General features: G+C 36.8%; 1 protein-coding gene across 1 annotated transcript; it reads right to left on the reverse strand.

Moving 5' to 3' along the window:
- Positions 1 to 80: 80 nt before the first annotated feature.
- tnni3k (TNNI3 interacting kinase) lies at positions 81 to 16715 on the reverse strand. Its single transcript, XM_067394647.1, has 25 exons — positions 16613 to 16715; positions 16290 to 16398; positions 15740 to 15825; positions 15424 to 15521; positions 15167 to 15277; positions 13106 to 13204; positions 12876 to 13014; positions 12603 to 12747; positions 12378 to 12482; positions 11890 to 11984; positions 10019 to 10168; positions 9732 to 9818; positions 9540 to 9596; positions 9107 to 9199; positions 8967 to 9024; positions 8687 to 8881; positions 7464 to 7568; positions 7215 to 7267; positions 7009 to 7061; positions 6626 to 6758; positions 5907 to 6016; positions 2730 to 2789; positions 2471 to 2640; positions 1603 to 1682; positions 81 to 1336 (listed from the first exon to the last, which is right to left on the reverse strand). Exons 1-25 carry the CDS (start codon positions 16704 to 16706, stop codon positions 1260 to 1262), a joined length of 2562 nt encoding a protein of 853 aa, XP_067250748.1. The 5' UTR covers positions 16707 to 16715; the 3' UTR covers positions 81 to 1259.
- Between the last annotated feature and the right edge of the window lie 985 nt (positions 16716 to 17700).

Raw genomic sequence — 17700 nt, forward strand, 5'->3', positions numbered from 1 at the left:
ACACCCCTGCTTCAACCCATTTTGATGGGTTTAAAATAATGGCACTTCCCTTTCCTTATCAGAGACCCATAATGAATCCTGTGTGCTTGGTAGGGAAGCTATCAACATCCCACTGAAAATAGACACCGTAGAAAGCCAGCAGCACAAATAATTTAATTATTCATGATGTGGAGCCCTCCAGTTGGTCAGGCTGCTCTAGCAGTATACCGACACACTTCAGACATGCATACCTTAACTAAAAGAATTTAACTAAAACCCCAATGCCTGCACTTTCCTCCGTGTTCCTAATTAATATCCGGAACACTTTAATTTGCGGTTGCACAGTGTGATGTGAATGACATGAACACCTTGCTGATTTCTGGCACTAGTTTAATGGTGTTCTCATGATTTTACACTGGATTAAGCATCCATCATCAGTTCACATACATTGCTATGATACCTTCTTTCTTTCTAGTTTTTTTCCTCGTTTATTATTGCTCGTAATCATGCAGACCATGAAGTTAGAATCAAAACTTGAGATGTTTCAAACCCAGAAGCAAGGCCAAATTGCTCTAATAGTGCCTGTGTTGTTAAGTGACATGAGTTGTGATCTGTTTAAATAACCTGTCAAGCTCCTGTTTCACTCATTGGCTTATTTGTCAAAAAAATGGTTATTTATTGCTTTTGAAATTAGAATAAAATGCTGAAATACACAAATGTGTGTCCTGATCTACCAGACATTACTTTAAACACATTACAAATTAAAACACTAAACACAATATAAAAAAAAAACATTGTACAAAAGGTTTTGACTCTTTAAAATCCAAACTTTGAGATAATAGTATGTATACTGAATGTAACACCACATTATGCATTATTATTATACAAAAAAAATGGAGAAAAAAACACGAACGTTGTGTGTCCTTATACTATATGGATGTTCTTATGGTGTGGTCACGTCGGAATTACCGTAATTACAAGTTGACAATTCCGAGATTCTACTCAGAGCTGTTCACGCACACTGACTCGGAATTATCTGTTTCTATGACAACACTTATTGCCTAAATGACTCATTGTGAGGTTTTGATATTGATTAACATTTGTCGTGCCATTTTGGTTGTTTACATAGATAATGTCACAATGGTTGAGTGGTAAAAGTCAGAGCTGACAACGGCATGAATAGTGTTTTTTTAAGTCAAAACTCATGATTATGGTAATTTAGACATGTCATGAATCCAAGTATTTGTTTGCGTGTGATGTTCTTCAGAGAGTTGCTGCTTCTAGTTGCTGTCCTCAAAACTTCCATTGCTGCTGCATGAATGGAAACGCATGGTGCTCATGGGATCTGACACATACCCTGCGGGAATAGCACAGAACACAGTGACTGACACACACTCAAATGCAACCACCCACTTGTTGCACCATATGCTGAAAAACAAGCACAGAGTGCTCTCATCTTTGTGAAAATGTAATTTTAACCTCAGAATGAATTTACATGGATTATATCAAAATGATTGTTGCCATATTCCATGTAAATTAAAATGAGAAACAAAGTTGCCCCCCATTAAGCTGTTGCATAAACAGATGAATCACACATTTGATAACTTCCAGTTGGACTCAAACCGTTTCTGTCGATGGGTGGGAACTGCATGTTCCTCCTCAGTTCATCCAGAGACAAACCCTGTGAAGACCTCCGCCCAGAGCTGTCAAAAAAAAGAGAGGCTTGATTCAACAATGAGATTAGTATTGGTTTACACTAAAGACCACAGAACAATCACGATTCTTCTGTGATATGAAATTTTAATGAATCTAAATAGGATACACTTCTGTTTCTTTGTTGTTGTTGTCATATCAGCTCAATGAGGCCTTTCAGGGTTTGTCCTGCTCAGATGATCCCCTATTGAATTTGTTTTCTCTTTATTCATTTACAGTGTCACTTTAGCCTGATTTATTGCTCATACCACCAAACTGCTTACTTTGCTAGATCTAGTTACATAAAACATCATATTGCAAAGATTGTGTCTAATTTAGGCTCCAAAGTCGGAGTACCTTGTTGTAATTTTCTTTGTTCGTGGGTTTGTTGACAGTTGCCAGGTTCCCCCACAACACACACACATTCATCACCACCCATAAAGAATTAAGAGGTGACCACCAGCAAAGGTTCTCAGTGTGAATGTCATGCAAGTTTCATTGCAGTTGCTTTCTTTTGTTTTCATGCCTCAGTTTCCAAGCAACAGCACTTCTGACTGTACAGAAGTGTTGTGGTTGGACTGCATGACACTGACCAAACAAAAGTGCAAGGTGACCTGACTCCTCCATTAATGCATAGATATGATGTAATGGCCTCTATTTGTTTTTTTCAGTAATGTCTCTATGTAGTTTGGCAGTAGGTTGGTGGGTGGCCTCTTCTTTTTGCAATATCAAGGTCTCATTCTTGAATAGTGTGTATGTTTGGGGTAGATTTAGAGTGCCTGTGTGTTTGTATGTGTACTTCTGGGTCCAAAATGCATAGGCACGGGCATTGAGGGCGTATTCCAATTCGAAGCGTGAACGGAGGGCAGCCACGTGACTTCGTCCAGGACTGCCACGTGCTACAAGGCTGTCCATGGAGGAGGAGGGTGAAAGAGAACCACTGCTGTTACTGGAGGCTGGAGACATAAGCTGGACACACATAGAAATGCATACGAATATGTATTGGACAAAAAGAATAGTGTTGTATAGTGGATGTATGTTATGTGAATGCAACCTACCTCCACGTTACACAGACATTCTTCTAGTTTGGCAACCACCTCAGAAAACTCAGGTCTTTCCTGTCACAGAGAATCAAAATAGGGTATTTTCATCAGAGAGGTTTGTTTAAAGTACAGCAACTGTATCTCTGGCTATTCAATCAGCTGCTTTGCTGAACAGCATATATAAACTGATGTTAAAAAGTTTGGGGTTAGTATTTTTTTTCCCCTCTAAATTATGATTTTTAAAGGATTCATTAAATTGATCAAAAGTTACACTGAGAGTGAGGATTTTTGCATTGTTACCAAAATCTATTTCAAATAGAATTCTTTCTATTTATCAAAGAATAATAAGAAAAAGCTTATTACAGTTTCTGCACAGTTTTCAACACTGATGTTAATAAAACTTTTCTCAAGCAGCAAATCAGCATATTAGAAAGATTTCTGAAGGATCATGTGACACTAAAGACTGCAGTAATGATGCTGAAAATCCAGTCATCACATGAATAAATTACATTTTAATACAAAATATTTCACAATAGTACTGTTTTTACTGTATTTTACTGTGGAATGTTGGACATTTCATGCACACCACTATTGCAGCTTTAATTGCATAGTGGAGGTGGAGGGGCTGCAATGATGAACGACAAAATCTTATAAAATTCATACACTACACAGTTGAGTGCATAGCATAGTCTCCTGTTCTTCTGCGAGTTTTTTTGTGTTCGTTTATTGTTAAATAAAGTGACAGCTGCATATAGATCCTGCCTCACTACTATCCTTGCTGTAACCAACTGAAATGTATGTATATATATATATATATATATATATATATATATATATATATATATATATATATATATATATACACAGTGCCACTTGAAAGTTTGTGAACCACTTGCAGAATCTGAGAAAATGTGAATAATTTTAACAAAATAAGAGAGATCATATAAAATGCATGTTATTTTTTTTATTTAGTATTGTCCTGAATAAGAAATTTTACATAAACAATCTTTACATAAAGTCCACAAAACAAAAAAAATAGCTGAATTTATAAATATGACCACATTCAAAAGTTTATGAACCCTTTGAATTTGAAAATCAAGGAATATTGTACTTAATTTGTCTTCTGTTAAACATTTAAGTGTCTTTTGTTGCTCCCGAAGGGCAGTACTAAATGAAAAAAAAAAAAAAAGATTGACATCATTATCCTGTTCAAAAGTTTTCACCCCTGACTCTTAATGCATCGTGTTTCCTTCTGAAGCATTAGTGAATGTTTGAACCTTTTTTAATAGTTGTGTTTGAGTGCCTCAGTCATCCTCAGTGTGAAATGATGGATCTGAGAATCATACGGTCACTGCTGGAAAGGGTTCAAATATGCAAAAGATGCTGGAAATCTGAAAAAAATTCAGGACCTGGAGGATTTTCCTGAAGAATATTGGGCAGTTTAACTGCTTAGGACAAACAAGGGACTCACGAACAACCATCACAAAACATAAAAACAGTCGTAGATCATCCAGGTAAACACACATGGTATTAAGAATCAAGGGTTCACAAACTTTTGAATGGGTAATTTTTATAAATTCAGCTATTTTTTTGTCTTGTGGACCATATGTAAACATTTTTATGTAAAATATCTTACTCAGGACAGTACTAAATCAAAAATAACATGCATATCATATGATCCCTCTTATTTTGTTAAAATTATTCACATTTTCACAGACTCTGCAAGGGGTTCACAAACTTTCAAGCAGCACTGTAATACTGTATACACACACAAGCTCTTTCAAGCTCTTTAAATAACACTAAATGAATGCACAGTACAAGCTGTAAAAATCCTGGCTCTTTTAATATGTTGCTCAGCAAAAGCTCTGTGCTCCACAGAGAATAGTGTCAAGCTGCACTATGGACCAGGGCACATTTTTAACTAGCACGCTTGACACAGTTTCTGCAACGCACCTGAGGGACCAGCGCTGAGAACATTGCAAAGACGCTGTACATGAGAAAACACCTGGCAAAGGTTTGTTGTAGAGAGACATGGTAGGCTAGCAACTGGATGCTTATCAACGGGAACAGAAATACAACTTGTCCTGAGCTAAATAGATAAGACATTCTGGGTATTCTGACTCATTATAAACAAACTCAGAGGCAGAGAGGTAGTTCATGAATGGATTTAATAGGGCCATAAAAGGCAACTGAAAATAATTTGTTAAAGGGTTAGTTCACCCAAAAATAAAAATTCTGTCATTAATTACTGACCCTCATGCCGTTCCACACCCGTAAGACCTTCGTTAATTTTCGGAACACGAATTAAGATATTTTAGTTGAAATCCGATGGCTCCGTGATGCCTCCGTAGGTAGCAATGACATTTCCTCTCTCAAGATCCATAAAGGTACTAAAAACATATTTAAATCGGTTCATGTGAGTACAGTGGTTCAATATCAATATTATAAAGCGACGAAAATATAATAAATAACGACTTATTTAGTGATGGCCGATTTCAAAACACTGCTTCAGGAAGATTCGGAGCACAGATGAATCAGTGTATCGAATCTGCTGTTCGGAGCGCCAAAGTCACGTGATTTCGCCGTTGGCAGTTTGACACGCGATCTGAATCATGATTCGATACACTGATTCATTTGAGCTCCGAATCTTCCCGAAGCAGTGTTTTGAAATCGGCCATCACTAAATAAGTCGGGGTTTTTTGTTTTTTTGGCGCACCAAAAATATTCTCGTCGCTTTTTAATATTAATATTGAACCACTGTCTCACACGAACCGATTTAAATATGTTTTCAGTACCTTTATGGATCTTGAGAGAGGAAATGTCATTGCTCCCTATGGAGGCCTCACGGAGCCATCGGATTTCAACTCAAATATCTTAATTTGTGTTCCGATGATTATTGAAGGTCTTACGGGTGTGGAACGGCATGAGGGTGAGTAATAAATGACAGAATTTTCATTTTTGGGTGAACTAACCCTTTACATTTGAAGAAATTGAATATTCCTAAATTAAGTTAAGCTCATTATTTCAGCTTTGATTCTTTTTTGAATAATGTTGTATATAATTTTGTGCTTCTCACCTCTTTACCCAAGAAGCTACTAAATTTGATAAAATACCAAATCACAGCTAATTAAAGTTCATAGTGAATCTGCATATCTTTTGATAGCACGTTTATGCTAGATGTGGGTCCCTCACCTCTGGACAGACATTCCAGCCCCTCATCAGCAGTGTTGAGATGGGTTTGGGGATTGAGTATCCAATCGGAGGACGGACATGATGATATGCCATATCTGCAGCAGCTGCAGCTGTAAAGATGGGGGTGAGACATTTTTAATTAAAATGTAATCACAATTATATTAATATAATACTAAGAACATTTTGTTTCTTAATTTCACTTTGATTTTGAAATCATGACAATTCAGGTGAAAATTCATTTGCAATCCCAAGTTAAAGAAAGTTAAACCTTGTATACCAGCTTTGGCTAATGTTCTCAACAAGGTTCTCTTAAAGTTATAAACAAATGTTCTTCCAGTAACGTTAATAGAATGTTCGTTTAAAAGTTATCAGGTCTTTAATAATGTTCTCAAAATTTTAGCACAAAACATGGAGCATTGTTTTAGTTGGACGTTTGTCTAACATTTTTTTAAATGTTGCTTTTTGTTACAGAATGTTCAGAGAATTGTCAAAAGTAACAAACTCTGAAGAATGCTAAAATTATTTGCATAACCAAGAAAAAAAACGTTTTTAAAACATTTGAAAAAACAACGTTTTAAAATCATTCAGAAATAACGTTTTCATAACTCATTGGGAACGTTAGCAAAACGTTCTTAGAACATGTTAGCTGGAAACCCGGTCTTAAAGTGCAGTGTGGGTCAATATTAGCTTTTACAGTAGTGAATAGAGAGGTGCAGTGCCTGGTTTGAGATGTGCAAATGGAATCTCGCCCGTGAGCAGCTCCCATAAGCAGAGGGCATAGCTGAACATGTCTGCTTTCACCGTGTAGCGTGTACATTGGGTAAACACCTCTGGGGCCATCCATCGCAGGTTCTGCACAGCATCAGGGAGCAAAATGACGAACACAAAACAAAATGCCTGATAACCCCAAAGGACAGGCACACATACCTCCCCAAAGACACACTGACGTACTTAACGTGACGTACAGGAGAGCCAAAACCGCAGTGTAAGCACTAAGTAGTTAAAATTGCTTACAGAGGATTTGTTGGTGGCTATTAGTGCATTACCTTTTTGAGGTGTTAATTAATAAACAGAATTAACCAAGAACACAGAATGCCTGTACCCCGGGTTGTTTAGTCATATTGTCCTCATCCACAGACAAAAGGAAGCGAGACTCTGCAAAACAATACAGAAACATTTTCATTACATAAAAGTACATTTCATTCAAAAGTAGTTTTTGTTTTACTCAACTGTTTTTATTGTAACTAAATAAAGTGAGGTAAGACTTGGTTTAGGTGTCATGTTAACTGTGTGTGTGGCTTTCTTTACCTCCAAAATCAGCCACCACAGCGTGTCCATCCTCATAGAGCAGAATATTATGACTGAAAAGATAAGAGTAGGTGAAGGGAGGTTTAAAACAAAGAGCTCAGAATACTGTTTCATCAACACTGCCAGTATTGACAGTCTAAAAATATACTGATTATCATGTAATTGGATGGTTTTAACAAATGGACCGAGAAACGCCAAGGTTATTGAACGAAGCGTGTGATGATGATGATGATGATGATGGTGACTAACCTGTTGAGATCTCTGTGAATGATTGGTTGGGTTAGATTGTGAAGATACTCCATGCCCTTGGCCACATCAATGGCAATGATGAGCTTGGACTGCAGATCAATGATTCTGGATGTAAAGACATCATTAAGTGAACACCTCCTCCCTGCCACTGATCAATGCACACTCCCATCATTCCAACTCAAACAGATCAATGAGATGATGAACACCTTAAACTGCATATGGAGCACTAAGAAGAAATCAGACACTTATTGGATTTGATGCAGGTCTTAATGTATAAACAGATCCTGGATTGCTTCAAATTTCTCCTCTGGACACATTTTATGGAAGCTTGTTTCCGCCACGAAATAAAAATTTAAAATCCTAATAATTTTTTCTTGCACCTGTGAGTTTACAACTTTTTTTCTCAGAATTGCAAGATATAAACTCGGAATTGCGAGTTATAATGTCAGAATTGCAAATTTATATCATGCAATTCTGATTTTTTTTTTTTTTTTTTTTTTTGCAATTCAGACTTTTTTCTCACAATTGCAAGTTTATATCTCACATTTCTGACTTCTTTTCTCAGAATTGTGACATAACTCAAAATTGCGAGTTATAAAATCCAATTCTGAGGGTAAAAAATGACTTTATAACTCACAGTTGCATGTTATATAGTCTGAATTGCAAGATATAAACTTGAAATTACAGAAAAAGAGTCAGAATTGTTTATACCTCCCAATTCGGACTTTATAACTTGCAATTGCGAGTTTATATCTCACAATTCTGACTTTTTTTTGCAATTCTGACTTTTTTCTCACAATTGCGAGTTTATATCTGGCATTTCTGACTTTTCTAAGAATTGTGAGATATAAAGTCCAATTTTGAGGGTAAAAAACTAATGTCAGAATTGCAAGATATATATATCGCAAAAAGACTTTTCTCGGAATCACCGATTTTGACTTTATAACTCGCAATTGCATGTCATAAAGTCCGAATTGCAAGATACAAACTTGAAATTGTGAATTAGAAAAAAAGTCAGGATTGTTTAATTCTCACTCAATTCAGACTTTACAACTCACAATTGCGAGTTTATATCTCCTAATTTGGACTTTATAACTCGCAATTGCAAGTTTATATCTTGCGATTCTAAATTTATAACTCACATTTGCGAGTTTATATCTCGCAATTCTAAGAAAAAGTCTGAATTGTGAGGAAAAAAAAAGTCAGAATATTCTTTAAATTACCTCTTCTGCTCGTGCAACAGCGAGAACAGTGATCCTCCAGACACATATTGCGTTACAATGGCAAACTGACTAGGGTCGTCTAGACATGCCCCCACAAACTGGATCACACAGGGGTGGTTGAGACGGCACAGGATGGAAACCTCCCGACAGAACATATCGGTGTCTGACTTTGAGCAGTACGTGTTTGCACGGTACCTGTGGAAAGTTACAAAGGTCGTGCAGTTTGCTTTGTATACGTGATGTGGACAATTAAAAAACAAAACAAGTAAAATGCTCTTACCGTTTAATTGCAACTATCTTATTGCGGCACCTTCCTTTGTAGACCTTTCCAAAGGAGCCTATGGTTGCAGTGTTTTAGTCGATTAGAGTTCAATGGGGACTCGACATGGAGAGCTAATATTTATTATTAAATTGACATACCTGATCCAATAATCTCGTTAAACTCCAGTTCAGAGAGTTGAAGGTGGAAGTTTGATGGAAGACTTGCTCTCAGGAGAAGCACATCTGCCTTCTCTGAGGGGAAAAGAGGGTAAATGGGAGTTTGTTTTATATCCTCACATCGATCATTTTATGGAACTCTAATCATGTTTCATTTAGCTTATGTTGTTGACATATGCCGATGAGTAATGAAAGATGGGTTATGTTATTTGTAACATCTGTGGCAGATAAAAACTACAGGCTTAAACTGTAGCAATCACGCAGTGGGAGGATGTTTGGAGACAGTTTCTGACTCACTGACTCTCGGAAGATTTTGGTGACTGTGGGTAGCAGTATTTCAGGACATAAAAATAGTATCATAGCAACAGTGATTCTGTGCGTCAGCTCTAAGTGTGTGTATGTGTGTTTATTTTACCTTTAGTCATACTTTTGATCTTTCCCAAGGGAGAGGGGACAGAAACATAAGACCCATCTGCAACAGACACAAATAACAAAATGAGCTTTTCTTTCTCATACTTTCCCTAAAATTCACAACAACAACAGAATTTTCCTTATAGCTAATTCACAGTGCAGATCTGTCAGGCCACATGTGGAGAGTGTCTCATACCCCCTCCTGGTTGAGAATACTCATTACAGGGGGAATCGTCCTGAGGCCGTTTGTAGTGTTTTAGCAGAGTAACAATGGCATCGTGGCCTAAAAATACCATGCAGACAAGGATCACATATAGTATATAGTAAAATGTATATTTGTCAGTCACATACATGAAAATCAAGGCTTTTTTTCAGTTAATTTTAGCCTTAAGATTTAGAAAATGTGATAGATCAAGAGCATAAATTAAATTATGACAGAAAGATGGATGGATGGATGGATGGGTAAGTATGTACCGAACTAACCTTTCTCATAGGCCCACATTAAGCATGTCTGTTCATCCTTTTCTCCACTGGAACGGCTGGGGTCACAAGCCACCAGATTCATATCTGCCCCATTGTCCAAAAGAAACTGGACCAATCGGATGTGACCATGGAAACAGGCACTATGCAGACCTGTTGTTTCAAAGGTCAACCAGAATGTCAACATAATTCACAACATTCAACCCGAATTCCGAAAACGTTGGGCCGTTTTTTAAATTGGAAAAAAAGAAAACTAAAAGACTTTCAAATCACATGAGCCAATATTTTATTCACAATAAAACATAGATAACATAACAAATGTTTAAACTGAGAAATTTTACACTTTTATCAACTAAATGAGCTAATTTCAAATTTGATGCCTGCTACAGGTCTCAAAAACGTTAGCACGGGGGCAACAAATGGTTGAAAATGCAAGAAATTTTGAAAAGATTCAGCTGGGAGAACATCTAGCAACTAATTAAGTTAATTGATATCAGGTCTGTAACATGATTAGCTATAAAAAGGATGTCTTAGAGAGGCAGAGTCTCTCCAATCTGCGAAAGAGTGTACTTGAAAAACAATGTTCCTCATTGTCAAACTGCAGAGGCTTTGCAAATCTCATCATCTACAGCGCATAACATCATCAAAAGATTCAGAGAAACTGGAGAAATCTCTGTGCGTACGGGACAAGGCCGAAGACCTTTATTGGAAGCCCGTAGTCTTCGGGCCCTCAGACGACACTGCCTCACTCATCAGCATGATTGTGTCAATGACATTACTAAATGGACCCAGGAATACTTCCAGAAACCACTGTTGGTGAACACAATCCGCCGTGCCATCTGCAGATGCCAACTAAAGCTCTATCATGCAAAAAGGAAGCCATATGTGAACATGGTCCAGAAGCCCCGTCGTGTCCTGTGGGCCAAAGCTAATTTAAAATGGACTGTTTCAAAGTGGAAAAGTGTTCTATGGTCAGACGAGTTTAAATTTGACATTCTTGTTGGAAATCATGGACACCGTGTCCTCCGCGCTAAAGAGGAGGGAAACCTTCCAACGTGTTATCAGCATTCAGTTCAAAAGCCAGCATCTCTGATGGTAAGGGGGTGCATAAGTGCATACGTTATGGGCAGCTTGCATGTTTTGGAAGGCACTATGAATGCTGAAAGGTATATAAAAGGTTTTAGAGCAACATATGCTCCCCTCTAGATGACGTCTATTTCAGGGAAGACCTTGTGTATTTCAGTAAGACAATGCAAAACCACATACTGCAGCTATTACAACAGCATGGCTTCATCGTAGAAGAGTCCAGGTGCTGAATTGGCCTGCCTGCAGTCCAGATCTTTCACCTAAGAGAACATTTGGCGCATCATTAAATGAAAAATACGCCAAGACAACCACAGACTCTTCAGCAGCTGGAAACTTTTATCAGGCAAGAATGTGACCAAATTACAACTCCGAAACACCAGAAACTCATAACCTTGATGCCCAGACGTCTTCAAACTGTTTTGAAAAGAAGAGGAGATGCTACACCATGGTAATCATGCCCCCGTCCCAACTATTTTGAGACCTGTAGCAGGCATCAAATTTGAAATGAGCTCATTTTGTGCATAAAATTGTAAAAATTTCCCTATTTAAACATTTGTTATGTTATCTATGTTATATTGTGAATAAAATTTTGGCTCATGTGATGTGAAAGTGTTTTAGTTTTCATTTTATTCAAATTTAAAAAACGTCCCAACATTTCCAGAATTGTGGTTGCAAAACACCTGTCTACAAACATGAAGATGTCAAGACATAGATGATGAAAGCAGAAATATTTTCCAATTACTGTAATTATTACTGACGTAAAGCATAGATAACTGCTCTCATCCTACCTGTGTGTCCATCTCGCCCCTGATGGTTGATGCTCATGGCATTCTGACTGAGTAGGTACTTGACCATTTCCAAGTTCTTTCCGTAGGTGCACGCACTACAGAATACAATTAGGCCTTGATTTAGTATGTGACAATGGGATCAACATGGATCTAAACCTTATTACAGATGTGTAATAACAGCAAAATAAACAAATAGAGCAAATATACAGCAACATTTCTTCTCTGATGATGTGTTTACTGGCGCGAAGGCGGGACAACCTCACATGAGATCGACCAATAGAAAACCACAACCATCCAATCAATTCCCCATGGACAAAATCAAGCCCTGTCCTACATTTTTTCTTATTCAGAAGCCGTTTCACTCAGATATACATCACAAATAGGGAAGAAAGAAGAACTAATGCAACTTCTGCTTCATGCAGACTTTAAGTGGTTAATTAAAATGTTGAGGACATTGAACAAACTGAGGTGTTCGGGAGAAACGTTACCTGTGAAAAGCTGTTTCGCTGAAGATGTTCTCCTTAGACAGACTCTCAGTGCCAGACAACTGAATAATCTCTTTTACCGCTTCAAACTTTCCATTGTAGCAGGCTCTGACAGGGAATATAACAATCAAATCAGAATCACTATTACTGCTCTCTGAATCACAGATGATTTGTTGAGTTTAACTGCCACCTTGTGTTGTGTGTGATTCACTTCTCAGGTGAACTCACAGGTGGAGAGGTGTGTCCCCATAGATGTTGACAGAGTGCGGGTGTACGTTAAAGCTGCCCTGCAGTAAGAAACGGACGACCTCTTGGTGTCCAAATCGAGCACAGAAATGAAGGGGAACGTGGTCCTCATTGTCTTGAGCATTGGCTGTATAGAGTCAAGATGTAAAATCGATCAATTATGAAAACAAGTTCTAAAGAAGGCAAAAGTGTCGTTATTCAGCTCAAGTCAGTTCAATGTTGATTCAATTCAGTTTTAGAGCAACAAGCTCTCACCATCAGTTTTGCTGCCATCATCCATCAACAGTTTGACAATGCCCAGAAAGCCTTTAGCTGAGGCCAGGTGGAGCGGCCTGTCCCCTACCTCTCCACTCGCATTGACATCAGCCCCAAACTTTATAAGAAGCTTGCACACCTGTCCCGCAAGAGAAAAAAAAAAAAAAAAAAGATCATGAGCAAGCCGTCAAGTAGACCATGGACATTTATGGTACAAAGAACATCCTGACCTGCTCATGGCCAAAGTATGCTGCAATATGCAGAGGGGTGAAGAACACTGCATCTTGGACGTTGACGTACGCTCCATGTTGCAAGAGAATATCAACGGCCTTGAGAAAAAGTAGAGAACCTTTTCACTTCATCTTTTCAATAAAAGGCTTTAGCAAAAAATAAATCAGTAACAAATACAGTACAAATGACCACCATGAAATCAAAATGGACAATTCTTGTTTTTTATGGAATATTGCAGTATTTATTATAAATATCACATCATTACACATCTTTTTTTTTTTTTTTTTTTTTTAAATCATGTGCCCTCCTAATCTTTAGCCCTCTGCTGCTGTTCGGTCATTTTTGTACGTTTTTTTTTTTTTTTTTTTAACTTCATTGGAACGGTGTGAAACTTGGTAAAGGTTTTGGCACTTGCTGTGTAAACACACACACACACACACAAAAATCATGTACATGACTCGAAAAGGTTAAATGGTCCTGCAAAAAACAGTAACACTTATTGTGCATGTATTGTTCGCAATCAAAAATGGCTGCATTGGAAATGAATGAGAGACGAATTTCATCTATTGGAAACGTCAGCTACTGCGCACCAACATTCTTACAGAAAGCTAATTTTTTGAGATATCAAACTCAAATTTGGAACACAGCTTGTTTAGATTTATGGCTTTGATTTTATCACAGTTTTAGAGTAAAATGTGTTTTGGAAAATATATATTTCATATAAAAATGTTATTTTTGTGCATTTTTTATAACAATGAATGTACATTTTATAACTATTTTCAAGTTTCATTTTTTTCATTTCAGCAATATTCTGCCAAGTGTCATCTTAAAAAGAGACCAAACTTAAGTCTGTGCTCCAAAGCATTCAAGATTTATGTTTAAATTGGAAATTTAATTTTCAGGCCCATGCCCAAAAAGTGAATACATGGATTATAAATACTTCATAATAACATATAATTTAGTACCATAAAATCCCCTAAAAAAAACAAAATGTTAATTAAAAAGCATTAATGAACTAAAATAGTAGATAAATAGTACAAAGATTTCATTGAAATAAAAAAATTGGTAATATTTGACCAACACGTGAACAGTGAGTTAATCAAAATAACTTCCCCTCCTCTTTCTCTTCTCCGATGACGTGTTTACTGACGCAAGGGTGGGACAACCTGTCACTTAGATGAGATCACAGCAATAGCAAACCACAATGAACCAATCAATTCTGGATGGACAAAACCAAGTCCCATCCTACATGTTTTCTTGTTCAAGAAGCCGTTTCACTTGGATATACATCACAATAGGGAAGAAAGGACTATTGCACCCTCCATTTCATACCAAGTTTAAACAGTTTGATCATCTGAGGCAGCTTTTTGGACATTTTAGTCTAAATGATAACTTTATTGTTCTCCCTTAAGTCTACTTAAAGAGACAGTCCACACAAAAATGAAAAATCTGTCATAATTTACTTCCCCTCATGATGTTCCGAACACATAAGACTTTGTTTATTCTTCGAAAATACAAATTAAAATGTAAATAAAAGCATAAATTAACTCCATTCATCATATAAACGATCATATCTCTTCACATGATTTGGATTAAACTGCAGATTAAACTGCTCCATTTTGGGTTGCCTTTATGACCTTTTTAGATCTTCTAAGTTTTGATTTACCTGGGCTTTCAATAGAGAGACAGAAACCTCTTAGGTTTTATAAAAAATATCTTAATTTGTGTTTCTCCGATTAACCAAAGTCTTATACAGTAGGTTTGGAACAACATGAGGGGGAGTAAATTCATTTTTGGGTCAACAATCCATATAATCTTAACAATAGGCATAATTTCATTTCATATGACAATCGCCTACAGTCTCTGACCTTAAGAATTAAACAAGCTGTTTCTGTTACTGTGCCTTTAACACTTTATTGCATGCATTATTCAGCATACTGAATGACTGCTGATGTGTAAACATGGGCGGTCAAATGAAGTCGTCATAACATCAACATTTCTGAATGACCCTGTTTAAAACCCTATAATTAATATGATTTAATTTTAGGTCCAGCACGCACCTCAAGATGGGCGGCCACAGTAGCTATATGTAGGGCCGTGAGAGCTCCGTACCCAACCTGCTGGATATCTGCTCCACCATGAAGCAGTGCGGTGACCAGTTCAGCATTATCCTACATCACAGAAAGAAATACCAAGTTATCACATCTTAAATGTTTATTATAAACATTTTTACCATAATTAATTCCTAGCACACAGTATTTCGGATTATTTACAAGAGGAAAAGCATCCCAGAATCCCAAATTAACCCTTGAATGACCTTGAATGCAGCCAGGTGCAGAGCAGTGAATCCATTCCGAGTGAGTCTGGATGGACGCAAACCTTTCAGCATGAGGGACCTGATGTGAGCTTTATTCCCTGGTAGCAGAAAAAGAAAACAATGAAATGTATGACAAGTGAATATAATACATTCAAGCAATTAAACAGTGGGAAATTAAGTAAAAAGTAAGTACAATATCATTAGTCAACACTAATATGTTAATGAAAATGAAATGTCATGTAGAATGAGTCATGTATAATGTTTACAATATCATTGCATAAGAGAAGATGTAACTTTTTAACTTGTTTTCCTCTACCTCCACATATGCAGCAGAGATGCAGCAGCGACAGTCCACCCTCAGTGCGATAATTCAGGTTTACTTTATTGAATGCTTCATCTGAGCTGTATAAGTTTGTTAAAAACAGAGAAACCAGTAACTCTACATGCTCAAAACAAGCTTAAACAGTTCTCCACATTTATTCTCTCCTTGTGGTAGTGCTATTATAAAAGTTCTGTCATGACAACTCTCAGTGTTTGGCATGGTAATGGATATACAATGTTATTATGTCTGGTCTTAGCGGAATAGATCTGCTACGCTGCTATTGCCAATACATACATGACGCGCTGCTGCTGTATAATATAGCATACATGAATTACCCATAGCAGATCTATACAGGTGGAGCTGGGGAAGGTGGAGGGTTTCTGAAAGCGTGCTACAGCAAATGCTGACCAAGTATTTGAAAGTTGATTAGCAAGCTCATTTTCTACTACTGATACAGCAGGAACCAATCAGCTGTGCCCTATAGACAACGATGTGATTGCAAGCAGATTGAGTTAACACAACTCTTAGATTTAATCAGTCTCACCTGAAAACATGCTTGAGTTCCTTGAACTCCTCCTCTTTAATTTTCAAGTCCTCCTCCAGTCTCTCAATTATAACAGCGTATGACTCACTCACTTTCTTTTTCCACTCATCTAAAGCAAAACATTGAATCAAGACCACAACAGTACATGAATACAATAAACACCCACTGCATATTCCAATGTTCCATACAGAACAATAATTACTTACCATCAATGGTGATTGTAAATGTCAACACTGAAAATGTTAGTCTATTCATATTAACTTTGACATGAATAGCATGAACAGAACTAATCAAACAGTCAATTAAAGAAGCTTAATGTTTACCTGTACAGGTTTGAGTGGGTCTTGATTTATAATTCCCCATTGGACGGGTTGGTTTGGATTTTTTATATGCAGTTAGCAGGAGGGAAAGTCTCATGCAGCGGTAACACAATGCTTTGGCACAATAGAGGAGAGTCCGATAAGGGATCACAGCTCCTGCTAAAAATACATCAGCTTCAGTGTGGAATGTGTGACAACAATGACAGCTGACCTCTCTGAGGATCTGTACCTATTACAGGGTGAAGCCATGGTCGATTACTCGCTTCAGACAACAGCTGCATCAAGACTCATCTATATATCTTTCCCTCTCTGAACCTAGATCTGATAAAACTACATGATATTATGTTTTGTAAAGGAAATACACTACACATTTAAAAGTTTGTAAGATCAGTCAGCAAGAATTTTTAAGATCTCAAACTTTTACTTAGCTTGTATGCATTAAATTGCTAAATAGTGACAGTAAAGATATTTATGTTTTCCATTTCAAATAAATAAAAAGATTTCTATCTCAAATAAATGCTATTCTTTTGAACTTTCTAGTTGTATCAATGTTTCCAAAAAATATTAAGCAGCACAACTGTTCTCAACATTCATAAAAATGTTTCTTGAGCACTAAATTTAACAAATTGGAATGATTTCTGAACAGGCTGCTATTCTCATAGGAATAAATGACATTTTAAAATATATTCAAATAGAAAACATTTATTTAAATTGTAACAATATTACTGTTTTTACTGTAACAAACATTTGAATAGTAGTGTACATTCCAGATGCATAGACTTCCATTCAAAATATAGCCTAACACACATTTAAAATGGACAGCTTTAATGATGATTAAAGACCTTTTTTTGAGATTTCGTACCTGATAAACTTTGGCCTTCATAATGGTGTTAGGTGAAAACACTTCAAGTAAGATGAAAATGTAAAACATAGTAGAAGCAATAACTCTGAACACACAACATTGACATTGCTCATATTTTGAGAAAACAGTGTGAAAACTGACATTGAATCAATTAAAAATTTAATAAAACAAATCTGAAACCATACTGCAATTTTTAGGCAGCTTATGTAATGAAATTAGTGATAAATCA

Source organism: Chanodichthys erythropterus, chromosome 9, assembly GCF_024489055.1.
Source record: "Chanodichthys erythropterus isolate Z2021 chromosome 9, ASM2448905v1, whole genome shotgun sequence".
Lineage (NCBI taxonomy): Eukaryota > Metazoa > Chordata > Actinopteri > Cypriniformes > Xenocyprididae > Chanodichthys > Chanodichthys erythropterus.

What these genes read in the sequence shown, in the direction of transcription:
- tnni3k (XM_067394647.1), bottom strand. Translation starts at nt 16,706, where the DNA reads ATGAGACTTTCCCTCCTGCTAACTGCATATAAAAAATCCAAACCAACC. An exon ending in GTATTCTCAACCAGGAGGGG is followed by an intron (nt 9,597 to 9,731) that starts GTATGAGACACT and finishes TGTCTGTTGCAG; the next exon opens with ATGGGTCTTATGTTTCTGTC. An exon ending in ATTCACAGAGATCTCAACAG is followed by an intron (nt 7,268 to 7,463) that starts GTTAGTCACCAT and finishes TTATCTTTTCAG; the next exon opens with TCATAATATTCTGCTCTATG.